Source organism: Salvelinus fontinalis, chromosome 41, assembly GCF_029448725.1.
Source record: "Salvelinus fontinalis isolate EN_2023a chromosome 41, ASM2944872v1, whole genome shotgun sequence".
Classification (NCBI taxonomy): domain Eukaryota; kingdom Metazoa; phylum Chordata; class Actinopteri; order Salmoniformes; family Salmonidae; genus Salvelinus; species Salvelinus fontinalis.
In genome coordinates, this window is record NC_074705.1 from 13238634 (window position 1) to 13259539 (window position 20906).

A 20906-nucleotide genomic window follows, 5' to 3' on the forward strand; every position below is an offset into this window, starting at 1 on the left:
GTGTGTGTTTGCGTGCGCGTGTGTGTGTGTGTGCGTGCGGTCTTGTTCATGCTCATTTAAGAGTGTGTTTGCATGTGTGCGAGTGTCCAACCCCAGTGCTGGACAGCACAGAGCAGGAGATAGACTGGCCTCTGGGGAATTGGGTCCTCTTCCCAAATGAAACGAGTCTGGCTGCAAATGAGGTGGAAATGCTCCCATGCTGGGACACACTGGGGCTGGCCATTGAACAGGAGAACATTCCTCAGTAATTCATTTTGACCTGAACCCAATATGCTAGCTGGGTCGATGAATGGAAGAGGGGAAGGAGGGGAGAGAGGGGGAGGAGATGGAAGAGAGGGAGAGAGAGGGAGAGAGAGGGCAGTAACCGGTTGCAGAGAGGGCAGTAAATCATCATGTTTGATGAGGGGATGGCAGTAACCGATTGTGATCCCTGTATGCTTACTGGCAGCGGCTTGTCTGTCAACAATCTGACTGTCCATGTAGACATTTGGATTACATGCAAAGTGGTTGGCAGGACATTGTGAGAGGATAATATGTTGTGCCACCACACCACTGGTTGGACTAGCCAGACAACTTCTACAGTACTTCCACTAAAAGATCAACGTTCAACATTCATATGGTTTCACCTGAAAGTATACTCTTAGTGGGATTATAACAAATAGGACATTTACACAACCAATCCAGTGAATCCACAATACATTTGTCACACAACAACACACTTTAAACTGGCTCCATATACCGTAGGTCACACAGTACAGTTAATGACATACATTAGCATCAAACGCTGTACGGGAGTAGAATGGGAGGAAGAAAGATAATGTCACTCAGAAAATGTTTTCATTCATCCATCGCGGGGACACATGCAGCATGATGCTTTTAATTCCATCAAATCACATCTCTCCACTTCGCAATCCTCTTAAACTAATCCCCAGGTAGGTTTCAGAGGCCGCTGGCCTCAAACTGGACAGCACCAGCAACGCATCTGCCCAGTGTGAACACTTTCACTTGGCCAGAAGCTGGCCCAGGCTGCCTGTAAAGTATCACTACCTTGGAGGCATCTCAGCCTGTACCTTAACTGTTGTACTGCCTTGGGGGCAACTTACCCTGAACCATATAGCATTATAGTGAATCATGATAGGCAATCATAGCCTCCCTTGTGATTAAAAAATCTGTTGTTAAAGATTAACAGAGTAAAACGGCAACGCTGTGACATAGTCTAACCGAAACGCAAGTGTGTTTGTTTGAAACAGAATAACACAGTTTGACAAGGAGAAAATAAACCAACAAACATGTTGTCATCTCCTAAGGTCCTGTGTTGTCATGTTGATGTGTTTCTGTCGCCTCGTTGTTTACTCCGATAATCACCGAGACAGAAATAGGAGCCGTCGCTCAAGTCAGTGGTGTTTGAGTGACAGCTAAGGCTTCTGTTGATAAGGGTGTGCATGCAGTACAGTCCTCCCGTATACGGTGACTGCTGTGGGGATGGCTTATGTAGCTAGCTAGCTCTCCCCTCACCAGTCATGGAGGAACAGGGGTAGTGGTCTACGGGAGCCCCACAGCTGTACAATAGAGCTGGCAACATCCATCCACAACGCAGGCACACACACACACACACACACACACACACACACACACACACACACACACACACACACACACACACACACACACACACACACACACACACACACACACACACACACACACACACTGGGGGAGAGCCAGGGGCACCCAAGCAGTAATGATGTGCACACACACAGTCCCAGCAAGGGAGCACAATCCATACCCCACCATTGCTGTTTCTATGGCAGGATTAGACTCACTGCTGGGGGAAACATATGAATCTTTAATATGACTAAGAGGGGACGAAATACATTCCAAAACACACACACACACACCTCCCAGACTAACTTGTTGTACCTCTCCTTGAACGATTGGGCACATATTCCCTCCGTTATCAATCAATCAGACTTAAAGCCGCTTACAGGGCCGGCCCCCGTGCCGTTGCCACTAGCAACAGGGCACACAATTGCTTTCCTTTTCGCTGCACTGGCTAATAAAGGGATCCTGCAAATCAGGATCATCTCCTGTAAGTAGCCTCATTCCCGAAATAAGAAATGGAGCTAACGCTAGGCTACACGCTCATCGGAACCAGTTGGACAAACACAGCTCACAGCAAGCTGACCACGATTTAAAGAGGCACAACCGGTCTACTATGATAACACTACAATCAACGACACGTACGCAACAAGGGAGCAAGTACACTGCATTTAACTTTGACGCTCCTTGCCATTTAAAGGACACATCTGGCTGAAATTCACGGCAGCATGAAATGACAACAGAAAGAAAACACAACACCTTTAAGCCCAACATAATAACCTACGATTATTGGTCGTGTAGAAGCCTATGCACCTGATACAGAAGCTTGATGCCCCCAGTCCACAAAATCAGAGAAAACATACTGCTGAAGGCCCATGTCTTAAAGGGACATTTCCTGTCTTAAAGGGACATCTCCACTCTTAAAGGGACATATCCACTCTTAAAGGGACATCTCCACTCTTAAAGGGACATCTCCACTCTTAAAGGGACATCTCCACTCTTAAAGGGACATCTCCACTCTTAAAGGGACATCTCCACTCTTAAAGGGACATCTCCACCCTTAAAGGGACATCTCCACCCTTAAAGGGACATCTCCACTCTTAAAGGGACATCTCCACCCTTAAAGGGACATCTCCACTCTTAAAGGGACATCTCCACCCTTAAAGGGACATCTCCACTCTTAAAGGGACATCTCCACTCTTAAAGGGACATCTCCACCCTTAAAGGGACATCTCCTGTCTTAAAGGGAAAAGAGTGGTGGTGTTATGAGCGTCTAGGTGTTCTCCTTACCATGCCTGAGGTGATGCATCCTGGTGTTCTGTCTTCAGCTGACACACATGGTAATCCTGCTGCACGCTGCACTGCACAGCAGCTGCTGCAAGCCACTGATCCCACCCACGATAAAGTTTACATCCACAATGCAGCCCTCTGCTCGGTGTGACAACTGCGCAGAACAGCAATCACCCTCTCTCTCTCTGAGCCTCTCTCTTTCTATTGCACTCCCTCTTTCTCTCTCTCTGACTTGCTCTACACACAATCTCTGCCTGTCCTCACTCTCACACACTGTGTGTGTTTCTATCACTCTGCCTCTCTCGTTCTCTCTCTCTCTGACAACATGCACACTGCTGCCTCAACGCCGTTTCTCACTTTCTCCTCTGTCTCTCTCCCTCTCTGCTCCTCTCTCGCTCCCACTCGCGTTACATACTCTGCCGCTCTCACACAGTCTCTCTCTCTCTCTTTCTCTCTCTGTCTCACTCTTGAGGTCCCTCCTCTTTCTGTGCCTCAGCGCTTTTCTCCTGCTCAAGCTACAGGACGTTTAACATGTGTTGGGGGGGTGGGGGGGGTAGGGAGGGGTGAGATGGCTGCTGGCTCTGAAGGTGGCACTTTCCTCTGGGGAGATGAAGGGAGATGAATGGGGGTGAGGAGAGATGGGGAAGGGGTGGGTGACAGCAGTGAGGGGGGAGGGGGAGGGGGAGGGGGGGTTCAGGGACGTGAGTGGAGATCGGCTTGAGATGTTTCTGACTGAGCTCTTTTCAGAGAGAGAGAGAGAGAGAGAGAGAGGGAGGCCTGGCTGCCTGGGACAAACTCCAGCCCATCTGCCGCAATCACAATCAGTCTCAGCTGAATGGCTGTGACAAACCAAAGCCCCGAGCCTCTCGATCAGGACGCCTACGAGGGTAGAGGGGGGAGAAATGGGGGAGAAGTGGAGAGGAAGGGGGAGGGGACCCCTCTCCATTGTCTCCCCCCTCCACTATGAAAAGGGGGCAGACACTGGAGGGGTGAAAGGGAAATTGAAAGGGTCCCGGCAGGCGAAAGCAGTCCTTGTTAAAATAAAGAGGAAGAGAAAGGAAGAGCTACTCCCAGCCTAGCCAATCACGGTCCCTTTGCCCAACATTCACAAGTCGCTAATGTCGCTAAATGAACAATTACTCTAAACACATGAGCAATTAGTAGCAGCACAACCAAAGGGGACAGAAGCGGATGCCTCCTAGCTAAATGTATGACAAGTGAAAGTTGTAGTTGGGTGAAAAATAAACATGCACATACCACCGCATTTTGGGTCAGAGAAAGTTAGGAGTTAATTAGATGGGGCTAAAACTAGAAACGTGCACATTGCAGTGAGAATATGCAGGATCTGAAAGACAACATTTGAACCGGTTAGAGGACGCAACATCAGCTGGAAAGTTTGTGTAGTGATTGTAAAATCTTGGTGTGTCGAGACCACACATTTTCATTACTGGATCGTTGTGTCCCGTAAAATTGACAGTGAGAAACCTATTCATCATAATAACAGGGAAGATTGACGACGGCTAATTATACTGAATATGACCGAAGTGTCATGCATCAAGCTTTATTGCATTTATCATAAGTTGCAGATGTGTCATACACACTGACACACTGACACACACACACACACACACACACACACACACACACACACACACACACACACACACACACACACACACAATCTGAATATGTGGTGAGGGTCTAATTTGATTTCTAGAGCAGGTGGTCATCAATTTGGTCCCATTGTTCTGTTTGGATAAAAAAAGATAAATGGACTCAGAAGTCAACAGGAACGGATACATAATCAAGAAATATTGAGGAGTCGCCCCACGTTAATTCAATAAACTGCATGCCCCCAAACATTGAGCGATGGCCATGTCTACAACGGGATCCAAAATGGACACACAGAAACACAGCTTGTCTGTAGTGAGACAGAAACCAGCAGACCAAGCCAAGTCATTCATAGCAGAATCCGATCCCCCGAAACAGGAAGCTCTGTTTGTTTGGACTTCCACCACATGGACATTGTATTAGAAGAGTACCAACATGTCCAGGGGTGAGTTAGTGTGTGTGTGTGTGTGTGTGTGTGTGTGTGTGTGTGTGTGTGTGTGTGTGTGTGTGTGTGTGTGTGTGTGTGTGTGTGTGTGTGTGTGTGTGTGTGTGTGTGTGTGTGTGTGTGTGTGTGTGTGTGTGTGTGTGTGTGTGTGTGTGTGCGTGCGTGCGTGTGTGTGTACGTGTGTGTGTGCGTGTGTGTGCGCGTGCGCGTGTGCGTGAGCGTACGTGTGTGTGTGTGTGTGTGCGTGGTGAGCGATCTTCTCAACTCATTAGGAGGCCCTGCTTACTCCACTGCCAGTGGTGTCAGTGACAGATTCCAATGTTTAGAAACACATGGGTGCCAACATACCCCACACACACAACCTGACTGGTTCCACTACCACCACCACCACCACCACTACTACAACCATCCCCCCGTTAACCATCACCAACGGGCTAGCATTCCACTGAAAGGTGGGGGGTGGGTGGTGGATGGTGGTACTGCTGGGAGAGGAAGGGGAGGGGGAGACAGGGTTGATAAGAGGTGGTGGGTGGGAATGGGAGTTGATGGGGGCTCTCCTCCTCTCCTCCTTGGTAAAAAGCGACCACAATCTCCCAGCCATCAGACATTAATGACATTAATCTGGGAGGGTTTATTAAGGGGGAGAGCAGAAGGAGGACAGAGGAGGTTGATGACGTCACTTAGTTGAGCGCATTACGTGACCAGTTTCGGCCGCCGTCGTCGTCAAGGTATGTGTTCCCCCCCAGAAACTCGCTAATCAGGGGGAGATAATCATGGGATAAAATGCAATGGTGTGTGTGTGTGTGTGTGTGTGTGTGTGTGTGTGTGTGTGTGTGTGTGTGTGTGTGTGTGTGTGTGTGTGTGTGTGTGTGTGTGTGTGTGTGTGTGTGTGTGTGTGTGTGTGTGTGTGTGTGTGTGTGTCTTCACCCCCTTAATCTTCAGGGCCTCTTATTGGCTCAGACATACACAACTTCCAAGCATTTCTATACGTCTGAATGTCTGAATGTCTGAACACTAAATGAGGTACGCTAAAGTCTAAATACCCTTTTGAAGCTACCTCAGAAGTGTTTATAGCATATTTTTAGTTGTCAACAGACCACCCCCTTGGGCTGTTTGCATGTTGAGACGAGCGGTGGGAATGCCATAGTGTAGACATCGACGTTTATTTACCCAAACCACACACAGGCTATCCCGCTCGGACTACACTGCTCTCAACCACCGCTCGGGACAGCAGTATGACTATGCAAATCTTCTGAGCTGTGATCGTCCACTTTGGAAAACTGCAAACTGGAACAGCCATTTAACATTTTGTTGGGGGCCAGATTGAATGTGTAACATGATGAGGGCGAACTGTGATAATGTGCCTCTGTCATGTTCCATTAAGCAAGGGAATGGGTTGGCGTGATATGTTGGGGGTGCAGGTTTGTCTGTTACACCCTTCCTAGCCTGACTGTGCTACTCAAGCGAATGGGGGTAGGTAGCCCAAGATGTACTCTTAAGGAGCCTACCGTTGCTCCTCAACTCTGATGACGTCCATGACAAACACAAACAACAGCTCCACAGCCCTGTGTCAGCATCAGATTAAAAAGCTCCAAACAAAACAAGACATGTCATGATGCATCATGTAAGCTTTCCTTGTGGTTGTTACGGTTATATCTGGTTCTCTCTTATCGTATCAGATATAGGTTGATTTTATGTGGAAATTATTGGCCAAAAGATGGATTCACAGTAGATGTATTTGGCCAAACAACAATATTGAATCTATGTCATGTACATCTATTTCTACATGCAAATAGAGAGGGAACGTGGTGAAAGTGAAGTGAGTGACTGCTTTCTCTCTGTTTAGACAGTGAGCTATTGAATGGGAGCAGGCGTGATTTGGATGAGGACATATGGATGCTGCTTTAGGACACTAAAAAGCATGACTGGCCGGGTGGAAGGTCACGTGCCCTGTCTGAAAAGCTGCTGCGTCGAGGGAACAGAAATATATAATCTTCCTTGGCCTTGGATTAAAACAATGCAGATTAGTTTTTATTCCCTCTTTCTGCCAATTCCCCCTTTTTCCCTTCATCTCCTCCTTCTTGCACTCTGTCCATGTGTCTGCGTGTATGGTTGGGATTACTTGTGGTCTTATCTTATGTAATGAAAGTATTTTTCATTCCATACTAAATCTCCATTGACCTTCCTTTGAGTATCTGTGTCAACATTTTATGTAGAATGCTGTCCGTTGATCAGCCAAGTGGCCAAAGCTGGTCTCACCTGGCCTTACCCTTAGCAGATGGTGTGCGTCTTTGTTTGTCTGTGACCCCTCCACACCTTGTAGGACTCAGGGACTCAGGGTAGCAGGGAGGTGGGGTGGGGAGCAGGGGAGAATGGGTACACTGCTGGAGATCTATGGAGGATCGTCTCTTAGGCTATGAGGACCGGCAAGTCGCGCATCTGCAGCCCCTCCTGAATTGACATTAGTCAGGACATCTGCTAATCAATAAACTATTTATCATCTTTAGAGAGGAATTATCCCTCCAAATTTGAGTGAAGTGGGGGGTCTGGCAGTTGGTTTTGATAGATTATCGGTCCATTTAGAAATATCTTTGTTTGGATGTATTTCTCTTTGGGTGTAAAGGTAGTGGAAAGCAACTCTTTATCGTTTTCTAACGTTCAGCTACTTGGAATAAATGCATACTGTATTCCCATAGCTGTCCTTCATTTGTTTGTGTGTGTCCTTGCCTGATCAGGACATTACCACTACTCACTAGTACTGAATTATGCTTAGATGGTGAATTATAGCCACCAGAGCAGAGTGCTCATTTACCAGTTTAGCTTTCAAATGGGATTTCATCCATAGAAAATGGACTTATTTTCCTTCTGAATTCCCTCTCATTTATTTGGGCAATAATCCCTCCCTTCATGAAATTGCAGCATCTCAGTTGAAGACCCTAATGCAGCATTATGATCATCAAAAACAGTTCATAGTTTAGTATAATATTAAATACGTCTTTATCGAGTTCCATTTTGGGCGCAGACTGAGGGACACTTTAATTGAAAGCGAGCCCGTGTGTGTGTGTGTGTGTGTGTGTGTGTGTGTGTGTGTGTGTGTGTGTGTGTGTGTGTGTGTGTGTGTGTGTGTGTGTGTGTGTGTGTGTGTGTGTGTGTGTGTGTGTGTGTGTGTGTTCATGTTTATGTTTGTTTGTGTTCATCCACTATTATGATAGCACGCCAACGGAGGAGGCTTTTCCTACGCTGATGTTAACAGCTTGTGACTGTGGCTGTGCGGCTCACTGATGTTACTACAAGGCATGTCTCGACCTCAAAGACGCCTCTGTGCTTCCACCGCCGCTGTAATCTTGTGTGGAAGTATGCGGCCCTCTCTCCCTCTCACCATCTCCAGATGATGAGTATAGGGCCAAGCCTTCCCTCGGTATGCCCCACAACGCAACGACCCCCCCCCCCCCCCCCCCCAAGGCTCTGTTCTGCAGCCGTCGCACTTGGGTGAAGGCCATACATTTGACAACTGTAATTGGATAAGTTGACCAGACTAACGCTTTAATTTGATAATGCTAAGCCCCCCACCAGAGACCTAATACGGTCAATTGTGTATTGATGTGCCCTCCTGTGAGTGAGAGACTTAGCCTAATTCATTGATTAAAGGTCAGTTCCCCCCCATGATAGTTGGAGATAAATTAATCCATTGGTTTTCTATAGAAATGTTCTACAGAGAGATGCAGAGAGATGAATGTTTGCATTTGACGGGATTCGGTTAAATATGTTTATTTTAGTAATCAGTGGTTTTAGTAATCAGTGTTTATGTTATTATCGAGCTCTTACATGTGTGTCCTGATGAAAATAGTGTACTTTGAGCTACTCAAGAGTACATTCTGAACAGGGAACTGAACAATGCTTGAGGAAATATGCACCATGTGCTTTTAGCCGGTACATTCCATATTTTCTTAGCATAAAGCTAACTTTAGCTTAGTCTAAGCTTAGTCTTAGCTTAGTCTTAGCTTAGCTGCTTAGCTTAGTCTTTAATCAGAGTACCATGGAGAGCTGTGCTCACTGTTGTGCGTCCTCTTGGTCAATACTGCACTGTACTATCTATCAATTGAAGATGAACTCGTATAAATAGACCAGGTGATGAGAACACTTCAAGCCTGACACTGTTGTTGACCCGTAACACAAGTCAGCCATGACTGCCACAGTACATTGTATGGATCTCCAACCACTAACATCAACCCAGTCTGGTCCTGTGCTGTTTATGTCTGTGGCTACTGTAAGATAGCCTGGTGCAACCAAACGGAAGCGCCGCATTCACCAGTGATCACAATCGAACGCCGCGTTCAGTCTGGTTTAACCAGGCTTAACTGTAGGCTAAATGTAAGAGCCCTGTGGGTCTCCCGTGATTTATCAGAATGGCCAGGCCTGGCTAAAAACATGCATCAGTTTTATGGCGCTTATGAGAGGAAGAGGTTAATCGAACGGGTTAATGAAGCTTTTTATTGATACGTTCTCAAGGTCGCGTCGTCTTAACTCGCCGTAATATCTCCGTGCTATTGTACAGCGGAGAAGGAAAGCACTTAGGCTAGTGACTGAAATTTTATGCCGGTCCTTTATCCACTCACCACCCCCACCATTCAGACCACATACTACCACAGGAGCGTCCTTGTGGGCCATGCATATCTCTTTATGATATACTCAAGGTCAATCAGAAGCTAAGTGGTCATCTACAGTGGCGGCCATTTTGAATTTGAAAGCATCCTGTGACTTAAGATGAGTGTTTGTGTGCTTGTGTTCAATTCTTACATGACCGAGGTCAACGGTAGGCAATACAAAGAAGGGCTCTGTAAAATCTGTTCTAACCTCAGGGGTCTTTCCTGGTTAAATAGGTTGAATAAATAAACAACATTATACAACATTATAATAGAGGGACTTTTGTTGTGCTGCTTACAGTACTGTAGGTCCATTGAGTGGGCGGTATTAGGACTGTTCTTGTGGGAAAATCAGATCCGGTGAAGAAGAGTGGTCACTGTGGCATTGTGTAATTACTAATGAACACTGGTATTTACCCAACCAACCCGATGGCTTCCACATCATTACTCTCATGATGCCTGCCATGCTAACTATGGCACCACATACACACATCACAGCGTTTGAGCCGCTAAGTTGTTCTATTTTGAGCAAAATGGGTGGCATCTACAGTTGTGATGTTTTGAGTCTTTGTCAGTACAGTATAATAGGTGAGTGATTATTTCCCGAGATGTTTTGAATGGAGTTCCCTGGCTTTATACTCAAGGTAAGCTAGTAGGCTAAACAATGTTTTTGCTCTTTTGTACGTATTCACCAAAGCATGCAGTTGTTTTGACTGACACGGTCGCTTTTAACCGTTTGGAGGAACATCTTTGTATTGAGATGTGTGGCGAGATAGGGGAGGTGCAGGTTTGGCGCAGTATGCTTTTGGAAGTCACAGTGGCTGCATCTGTGCTGTTCGCCTCCAGCCAAATATCAGACTGACTCAGTCAACATGTATTGGGTTTGGGTGCTATTAATGATTTAAACCGTGCTGTATGATTTCAGTGCTGGATTTGTTTTACAGTATTTATTGCTTTTTAACATTGTATATGCTGTAGGTTTTGTGGTCCTTTTTAGCTCATGTGGTAGAGCATGGTGCTTGTGACGCCAGGGTAGTGAGTTCGATTCCTGGGACCACCTATACTTAAAATGTATGCACGCATGACTAAGTCACTTTGGATAAAAGTGTGTGCTAAATGGCATATATTATTAAATGTTATTATATATATATTATTTTGTGGCAGCATAGTAATCATTGGTTAACCTACTGGTCACAGATCAGTTTGTGCTGTCTGGTCAATTTGGCATGCCAATGACCATAGGAATCGGCTATACAGGACTAATCTGGGACCAGGCAAATCATTGTCCTGTTTAGGGTAGTAAAGAATATAGTGTTTAATCCAAACCTACATCCCCCGCATATCATGCTCCCCCCTAGCCATAGCCCTTGATGATGACGCTCAGTTCCATTGCATTACACAGAAGTGTAACAACTCATGGTGTAATCATAACAACATACAGGAACTCAAGTCCTTCTGCTCATGTAACGGCGTTCCTCCTCCTCTTCATACGAAGAGGAGGAGTAGTGATTCGACCAACGTGCAGCGGGTTGTGCATACATAATGATTTATTAACACAAAGACGAAACACGAAAACAAACACTTGGAAGGATTACAAAATAACAAACCGACGTAAACAGACTTAAACTTAAGAACTACATGTAACACGAAGAACGCACGGACAGGGAAAACAGACTACACAAAAACCGAACAAACATACCGAAACAGTCCCGTGTGGCGCAACATACACAGACACGGAAGACACCCACCCACAACGAACACTGTGAAACAACCTACCTTAATATGACTCTCAATTAGAGGAAACGCCAAACACCTGCCTCTAATTGAGAGCCATACCAGGCAACCCTTAAACCAACATAGAAACAGAAAACATAGACTACCCACCCAAATTCACGCCCTGACCAATTAAACACATACCAAAACAACAGAAAACAGGTCAGGAACGTGACAGCTCACCCGATCTAGAATTCCTTACAGTCAAGTGCCTGCCATTTAACCTACCAAGAGAATTGCCGTCAGTTATAGTCACTCCCGTGTACGTTCCCCCTCAAGCAGACACCAAGACGGCCATCAAGGAACTTCACTGGACGATATGCAAACTGGAAACCATACATCCTGAAGCTGCATTTATTGTAGCTGGGGATTTTAACATAGCAAATTTGAGAACAAGTCTACCTAAATTCTTCCAGCATTCTGATTGGACAACGTGCATGCGCAATACCCTCGACCACTGCTACTCTAACTTCTGCATGCATACAAAGCCCTACCACGCCCTCCATTCGGCAAATCCGACCACGACGCCATCTTGCTCCTTCCGTCTTATAGGCAGAAACTCAAACAGGGTATACCCGTGACGAGAACCATTCATCGCTGGTCCAACCAATCGTAAGCCACGCTCCAAGATTGTTTTGATCACACGGACTGGAATATGTTCCGGTCAGCCTCAGAGAACAGCATCGACCTTTAAGCTGACACGGTGAGTACGTTTATAAAGAAGTGCATTAGAGATGTTGTACCCACTGTGACTATTAAAACCTACCCTAACCAGACGGCGGCATTCGTGCAAAACTGAAAGCGCGATCCACTGCATTTAATCATGGAAAGTTGTCTGGGGAATATGTCTGAATATAAACAGTGTAGCTATTCCCTCTGCAAGGCAATAAAACAAGCAAAAAGCCAGTACAGGGACAAGGTGAAGTCGCAATTGAACGGCTCAGACACGAGATGTATGTGGCAGTGTCTACAGGAAATCATGGACTACAAAAAAGAAATTCAACCACGTCACTCACACAGACGTTTCGCATCTAGACAAACTAAACACCTTCTTTGCCCGCTTTGAGGATAATACAGTGCCAACATCGCGGCCCGCTAACAAGGACTGCACCCCCATTCCTTCTTCTCCGTGGCTGATGTGAGTAAAACATTTTAACATGTTAACCCTCGCAAGGCTGCTGGCCCAGACGGCATCCCTAGCCGCGTCCTCAAAGCATGCGCAGACCTGCTGGCTTGTGTGTTTAAGGATATATTCAATCGCTCCCTATCCCAGTCTGTTGTCCCAACATGATTCAAAATAGCTACCATTATTCCTGTACCCAAGAATGCAAAGATAACTGAACTAAATGACTACCGCCTCGTAGTACTCACTTCTGTCATCATGAAGTGCTTTGAGATACTGGTCAAGGATCATATCACCTCCACCTTACCGGCCACCCTAGACCGACTTCAGTTTGCATACCGCCCCAACAGGTCCACAGACAACGCAATCGGCATCACACTGCACACTGCCCTATCCCATCTGGACAAAAGGAATACCTACAGTGGGGGGAAAAAAGTATTTAGTCAGCCACAAATAGTGCAAGTTCTCCCACTTAAAAAGATGAGAGAGGCCTGTAATTTTCATCATAGGTATACTTCAACTATGACAGACAAAATGAGAAAGAAAAATCCAGAAAATCACATTGTAGGATTTTTTATGCATTTATTTGCAAATTATGGTGGAAAATAAGTATTTGGTCAATAACAAAAGTTTATCTCAATACTTTGTTATATACCCTTTGTTGGCAATGACAGAGGTCAAATGTTTTCTGTAAGTCTTCACAAGGTTTTCACACGCTGTTGCTGGTATTTTGGCCCATTCCTCCATGCAAATCTCCTCTAGAGCAGTGATGTTTTGGGGCTGTTGCTGGGCAACACGGACTTTCAACTCCCTCCAAAGATTTTCTATGGGGTTGAGATCTGGAGACTGGCTAGGCCACTCCATGACCTTGAAATGCTTCTTACGAAGCCACTCCTTCGTTGCCCGGGCGGTGTGTTTGGGATCATTGTCATGCTGAAAGACCCAGCCACGTTTCATCTTCAATGCCCTTGCTGATGGAAGGAGGTTTTCACTCAAAATCTCACGATACATGGCCCCATTCATTCTTTCCTTTACACGGATCAGTCGTCCTGGTCCCTTTGCAGAAACACAGCCCCAAAGCATGATGTTTCCACCCCCATGCTTCACAGTAGGTATGGTGTTCTTTGGATGCAACTCATCATTCTTTGTCCTCCAAACACGACGAGTTGAGTTTTTACCAAAAAGTTATATTTTGGTTTCATCTGACCATATGACATTCTCCCAATCTTCTTCTGGATCATCCAAATGCTCTCTAGCAAACTTCAGACGGGCCTGGACATGTACTGGCTTAAACAGGGGGAGACGTCTGGCACTGCAGGATTTGAGTCCCTGGCGGCGTAGTGTGTTACTGATGGTAGGCTTTGTTACTTTGGTCCCAGCTCTCTGCAGGTCCTTCACTAGGTCCCCCCGTGTGGTTCTGGGATTTTTGCTCACCGTTCTTGTGATCATTTTGACCCCACAAGGTGAGATCTTGCGTGGAGCCCCAGATCGAGGGAGATTATCAGTGGTCTTGTATGTCTTCCATTTCCTAATAATTGCTCCCACAGTTGATTTCTTCAAACCAAGCTGCTTACCTATTGCAGATTCAGTCTTCCCAGCCTGGTGCAGGTCTACAATTTTGTTTCTGGTGTCCTTTGACAGCTCTTTGGTCTTGGCCATAGTGGAGTTTGGAGTGTGACTGTTTGAGGTTGTGGACAGGTGTCTTTTATACTGATAACAAGTTCAAACAGGTGCCATTAATACAGGTAACGAGTGGAGGCCAGAGGAGCCTCTTAAAGAAGAAGTTACAGGTCTGTGAGAGCCAGAAATCTTGCTTGTTTGTAGGTGACCAAATACTTATTTTCCACCATAATTTGCAAATAAATAAATAAAAAATCCTACAATGTGATTTTCTGGATTTTTTTTCTCATTTTGTACCTATGATGAAAATTACAGGCCTCTCTCATCTTTTTAAGTGGGAGAACTTGCACAATTGGTGGCTGACTAAATACTTTTTTGCCCCACTGTATGTTAGAATGCTGTTCATTGACTACAGCTCAGCATTCAACACCATAGTACCCTCCAAGCTCATCATCAGGCTGGAGGTCCTGGGTCTCAACCCCACCCTGTGCAATTGGGTCCTGGACATTCTGACAGGTTTCCCCAGGTGGTGAAGGTAGGAAACAACATATCAACTTCACTGACCCTCAACACTGGGGCCCCACAAGGGTGCGTGCTCAGCTCCCTCCTGTACTCCCTGTTCACCCATGACTGCGTGGCCATGCACACCTTCAACTCAATCATCAAGTTTGCAGACGACACAGCAGTAGTGGGCTTGATTACCAACAACGACGAGACGGCCTACAGGGAGGAGGTGAGGGCACTCACTCAACGTCAACAAAACATAGGAGATTATTTTGGACTTCAGGAAACAGCAGAGGGAGCACCCCCCTATCCACATTGAAGGGACAGTAGTGGAGAAAGTGGAAAGTTTTAAGTTCCTCGGCGTACACATCACAGACAAACTGAAATGGTCCACTCACACAGACAGCGTGGTGAAGAAGGCGCAACAGCGCCTCTTCAACCTCAGGAGGCTGAAGAAATTTGGTTTGTCACCCAAAACCCTGACAAACTTTTACAGATGCACAATCGAGAGCATCCTTTTGGGCTGGATCACAGCCTGATACGGCAACTGCACCGCCCTCAACCGCAAGGCTCTCCAGAGCGTGGTGCGGTCTGCACAACGCATCACCGGGGGCAAACTACCTGCCCTCCATGACACCTACAGCACCTGATGTCACAGGAAGGCCAAAAAGATCATCAAGGACATTAACCACCCGAACCATTGCCTGTTCACATCGCTACCATCCAGAAGGTGAGGTCAGTACAGGTGCATCAAAGCTGGGACCGAGAGACTGAAAAACAGCTTCTATCTCAAGGCCATCAGACCGCTAAACAGCAGTCACTAACTCAGAGAGGCTGCTGCCTACATTGAGACCCAATCACTGGCCACTTTAATAAATTGATCACTATTCACTTTATACAATGCACTCCAAATAATGCCACTTTAATAATGTTTACATATCTTACAATATTCATATCACATGTATATACTGTATTTTATACCATCTATAGCACCTTGCCTATGCAGCTCGGCCATCGCTCATCCATATACTTACATGTACATATTCTCATTCACCCCTTTAGATTTGTGTGTATTAGGTAGTTGTTGGGAATTGTTAGATTACTTGTTAGATATTACTGCACTGTCGGAACTAGAAGCCCAAGCATTTCGCTACACTATTAACATCTGCTAACAATGTGTATGTGAGAAATAAAATAAGATTTGATTTGAAGTGTCATTGTACGAAGGAATATTCTGTAACGGGGAGTTTTGTTTAAGAGCCGTGACGCTCGGTCTGAACATGAACACGCATCGCTTACGTTACGGTTTTGGAAGCATAAGGACCTTACCTTTCATTTTGGTAAATCATTTGACACACACCTTTATGTGGTTAGTGTTCCCACACGGCCATATCTCCAGGTTACAGCTCGTGTTTACGGAAACCAACCGGAAGAACGAGGGACAACCTTAGCTATCTACATCTAGCATGTTCTGGTCGCCTGTGTGGAACGGAAGAAGGCCACCAGAAATGTGTTGTCACTGAAAAATACTGTCGGCTGCAACTGTGATAAGGCCGGTTAAAACAGTGTAGAGTTTAGATTTTACAGTGTAGATTTTGCTTTGGTGAAATGATTTTGATGTGATATCAAAGTAGAGGGATTTATGTTTCTAGAACCGTAATGCAATTGAGAATCGATTCACGTTTAGATGGAGTATTTGGCTGTCTTGTCTGCCAGAGCCAGTCTACCTCTGAAAATAACATATAAGGTCCTTGGATCTTAATGAAATAATGAGCGATGCCGCGGCAGTACCCCACTGTGGTTTTGTTGTGCTCCTCCGGCCAGTGTTGCTGTGCTCCTCCGGCCAGTGTTGCTGTGTGTGTGTGTGTGTGTGTGTGTGTGTGTGTGTGTGTGTGTGTGTGTGTGTGTGTGTGTGTGTGTGTGTGTGTGTGTGTGTGTGTGTGTGTGTGTGTGTGTGTGTGTGTGTGTGTGTGTGTGTGTGTGTGTGTGTGTGTGTGTGTGTGTGTGTGTGATGGAGAGTGTTGTGGAAAGGAGTGGATACAAGGAGGACTATATTATGGAACAGATGGGTTTTACATATGATGAGAACACTGGCAAAAGCTATGATTTTGGAGTGAGCTTTCTTGTATTCATTGGCAGACATTTTCATATATTTTAAAAAGAGTTTGATTTGGGATCTGTTTGTAGCCTGCAATTACAATACATAGCAATGGCGAAATTGTGGTGGAGATATTTCTTTTGACATTTTAAAACGCATTTCCTGCAATTCATACACAGTTTGACATGACTTATTATGCCTCTCTTCAGGAGTATGTTTAGGGGTATTTTGAGGGGTATATGGAGGGGTATTTTGAAAACACAGTACAAGTAGAAGTATAAGTGGAATAGAGCATCAAATCAAATCAAAGTTTATTGATCGCATACACAGTTTAGCAGATGTTATAGAGGGTGCAGCGAAATGTTTGTGTTAGTAGCTCCTAACAATGTAGTAAAAATATCAAACAAAGGGCATTTACAGTATGGCACGTAATATTGAAACCAGATACAATATCCTACGTCTGTTTAATACTACCTTATAATGTGATAGACTGTATAAATAAATGTTTGTATTGGGTCAGTAGGACACAGAAATAACAAGCACGCAATTAGTGAAATCCAATTCGTTCTCTCTCCATCTTCTTCATGGATTGATTGCATCCATATTCCCAGGAAAAAAAGGAGGAATACAATGTAAGTCCTCTTGATAATGTAGCCGTAAGACACAGCGTAATAAGGGGAAGGAGGCGCGCCTGTCTTTATCAGTCCTGAGTTTCTGCTCCGGCCCAACAAAAGAATGTGTGGAGCCATTTATCACTGTCACTAACACTATCGAGCAACATCCAAAGAAAAATGCCATAATCCCTAGGATCTGTTCTGTCAGGTCTGTCAGCGTAGCTGTCTAATCCAAGGAGGTTTATTACCATGAATTTGAATATTGTAATTATACATAAGTCAGTTTTAAGTATTTGTAGGTAAGTGATTATCTATATGAGCTACTGGAAGAAAATGTTGAATAGACTAAGTTATCATTATCAAATTAGAATATCATTCAGTTTTGTGTGCAGAAAAAAATTACGCAAACACACAAATTAAAAATCCTGAGCAAAACTAAACAATGATCACTAAAACCTTAGGGTCAGCCATCCTTGCTATTGCCCCCACTGTCCCCAATGTCCCTCCAGGTCTAAGCAAGTTTGTGGATTCCAAACAGCCACTAGTGAGAAGACCCCAACCGCTCCTATGGCCCAGTCCACACAATAACAACCAAGCCCCTCTAAACCTGTTATTAGGTCACTTTCCTGGTCAAAAGAGGAAGGGTCTCCTCTTCTAAATTAGTGTGAGTGAAACTGTGGACAAGACAATCATTCTTTTACACTCCACTTCCTTACCCTTCTATTGAAAGCCGGCCTGCCGTAGCAAAGGCCCTGGTCAGCGGTCAACCTCTAACCCCCACCATCCACCCTGGGTCCACTCAGAGGCCCCTCTCCCAGGCCTCCCTGCTCGCTCAAGGGGAAAATTGTTCCTGGATGGGGGGAAACCAGCTCTTTTGACATGGAGAGTCAAGGGTCTAAGGATAGGTTTGAGGGCCAAGGTCATGAGTTTGGCCTCTCCACATCCCCATTGTCTCCATGAGAAATGTCCCCAGTCAACCCCAAAACTGAAATTGACTGAACGTATATCTTTGCCTTTCCGCACCTTTAGCAACCTTGTCCTCACCATCACTTCACAATAGTATTTTCTCACCAAGACTGCACACAAAGCATTGTGTCAGCTTCCCAAACTAAACAACATTGTTCGGCTGGTTCTCATTGAGAATAGACTGCGTTCAGCTGTTGATATTTATTGGCAAATAGCAGCAGCTGTCACAACGCAGATCGAGGATCCTCCCTTACCTTCGGACATTCCTCCGCTCTTCTTCCAGCTGTTTGAGTAGCTCCTCGATGCACTTGTTGGCATCCATGTACCCCTGTAAACAACAGATGGAGATGAGTGTCAAAGATGGATTCCAAAGATGGATTCCATGGATGAAAAATATCAGTAATATCAAGAACAGCCCAACAATCCTACACTACCTCGATTATTATGAAGTTCAGGGGTCGGTTTCCCAGTTTAAGCCTAGTCCTGAAGTAAAAAATATATATATATATATTTCAATGGAGATTCTCTTGTATTTATCAACAGCAGTGGTAAACCACAAAAAAAGGAAACAAGACCAGACAGAAGCCTACATGGAGTATGAAAAAACAGATCAAAACCCTAGTGGATCGCGTATTGTGTATTTTTCCAGCCGGTGTCTTGTTTCCAAACACTCCTCTTCCAAGTGTGAAGAGGAACACTGAGGCAGAACTGGACTGTGTTTCAAAAAAGGTGTGATTCCTTCATAGGGTCAATACTTTTTGGGGTGTTCTTTTCAGGGAGTTAGGGAAGAGGGTAACTCCAGAAGCACCGCTGGGTAACTTCGCCTGGCTGGCCCTGAGTGCAGGCGGCCAGCTGTGTAGTGTCAAGAGGGAATACCTTCACACACACATACTTCACACTCCACACACACACACACACACACATACACACTCCCAAAGTGTGCTATTGAATTACAGCATGGGCCAAATGAGCAGAGACCCGGGAACAGTATGGAAAAACAGATGTTCAGCTTATTTGACTTTGTCTAATGATGTGCTCGTCTATGCCATGCCTGTATAGTGAGTATAAGACATTAGTGGAGAAGAAATTGGCCACCTAGCCATAATATTCCACCCAGCTGTTCTTTGGAGGAGCAGACAGTGACTGTGTCAGTGGTTGGCTACATAGGAACAACCAGTAGTGGCTTACTTATCCTTCGGTAGTGGTTGTGGCTAGCTTGAATTAATTATTGGTATATTGGTATTGGTGATGCCTCTCTTGGGTAAAGCGTTATCTCACGGCCACAGACGCCCCCTCCATTGATTTTTAAACCGCCGTCATGTGCTGTTCACGTATAATTGAATCATGGGGAATTCCTCTGAGAGATGACCCAGCTGAGTATCTTTTGGATTCGTCCCATGAGCATATTTTTCGTGCTAGACAGACTTAATAGTGTATATATACTGTGTGTATCCAGAGCTGGGAAAATATGATGGTACAGACTGTATACATTATATGGTATAGCCTACATTGAGGAACACTGTAATGTTCTTTCTTAAGCTGGAAATAGAGAGAAACCCTTATCGTCAGACAGTAGCTCTTAAGAGCCTTCTTCTCAGAAGGTAACCGTATGTCTGGCACCAGCGCAATTATCACACTTCAGGACTGACCTGAGGCTAGCCACTGCAGGTGCCCACCGTCTCCAGTATGCCCCCGTGCCAACTGAAGATGGCACAAGCCCAGACCTCCAGCCAAAGTCGCCAGTCAAGGGCATACTAGGTGACCGATGATCATCAAGGGCACGGACAGAGCCCAGAAGAACATGGCGATGGCCAGGTGACAATGTGTTATTTTGTCGTTCGTACGAAAGGATATCCAAATAACCTGATGAAATCATCTTATTTTCACTTTCTTTATCATTTGCTTGTGACCTATAAGAAAAACGGTTAAATGCACATACATGTACTTACTTGTCCTCATATCTGAACTGAATATTTCAAAGTGTCGGTGCTGTTTATCAGTGGTGTCCCCAAGGCCATCTGGAGGTCATAAGGTGCCACTACACCCAGCAGAGATGCCAGTCACACTAAACCCACTGAGTGTCATTAGGACCAAATGATGTTGCCTCCCGAGTTGTGCAGTGGTCTAAGGCACTGTAGTGCTTGAGGCGTCACTACAGTTCCGGGTTCGAGCCGGCCGGCTTCCGGGTTAAGCGACTCAGGGTTGCTTACAGTATCAGAGTTATAGGATAGGAACATGGGAGAATGATGTGAGTAGCGTCCAAATCCTGCATGAACAAGTTCACGTACAAGTTTAGTTAACAAAAGTTGCTAAACATCAACTATAGTGCATCTAGCTCTATCAATTTAGAACGGAAAGAAGTTGTCATACAGAGGAATAGTCAGGAGAAAATATCTGTTGTTAGAGACCATTAGCCACATAGTCTCGTAGATCCAAATCCTAACTTGAGATCCCCAATGATTTAAGCAAAAGTCCACGTTAAGCAGATCTCAAGTTAGGATTCAGCCCGATAATGATTTTCCCTGTCTCTCAGAGAGATCTACCCATCACCAGAGTGCCATGTCACAAAAAGATTTACACCCCACATCAAACGTTAAGCGCAGCTAGCTAAGTCTCTGTT

At 45.3% G+C, this 20906-nt stretch overlaps 1 protein-coding gene across 6 annotated transcripts in view; it reads right to left on the reverse strand.

Annotated features, from left to right (window-relative positions):
- The window catches only part of LOC129840272 (nck-associated protein 5-like), a 189379-nt gene that overhangs the window by 117713 nt on the left and 50760 nt on the right, over positions 1 to 20906 (reverse strand). For 5 of the 6 annotated variants that reach the window (XM_055908029.1, XM_055908030.1, XM_055908028.1 and 2 more), the window contains one exon: positions 18541 to 18614. In XM_055908029.1, the coding sequence (XP_055764004.1) occupies positions 18541 to 18614 (74 nt within the window). Of the gene's footprint in view, positions 1 to 2889; positions 3373 to 18540; positions 18615 to 20906 lie in introns of those variants that run through there. The other variant, XM_055908032.1, reaches the window with a different exon arrangement.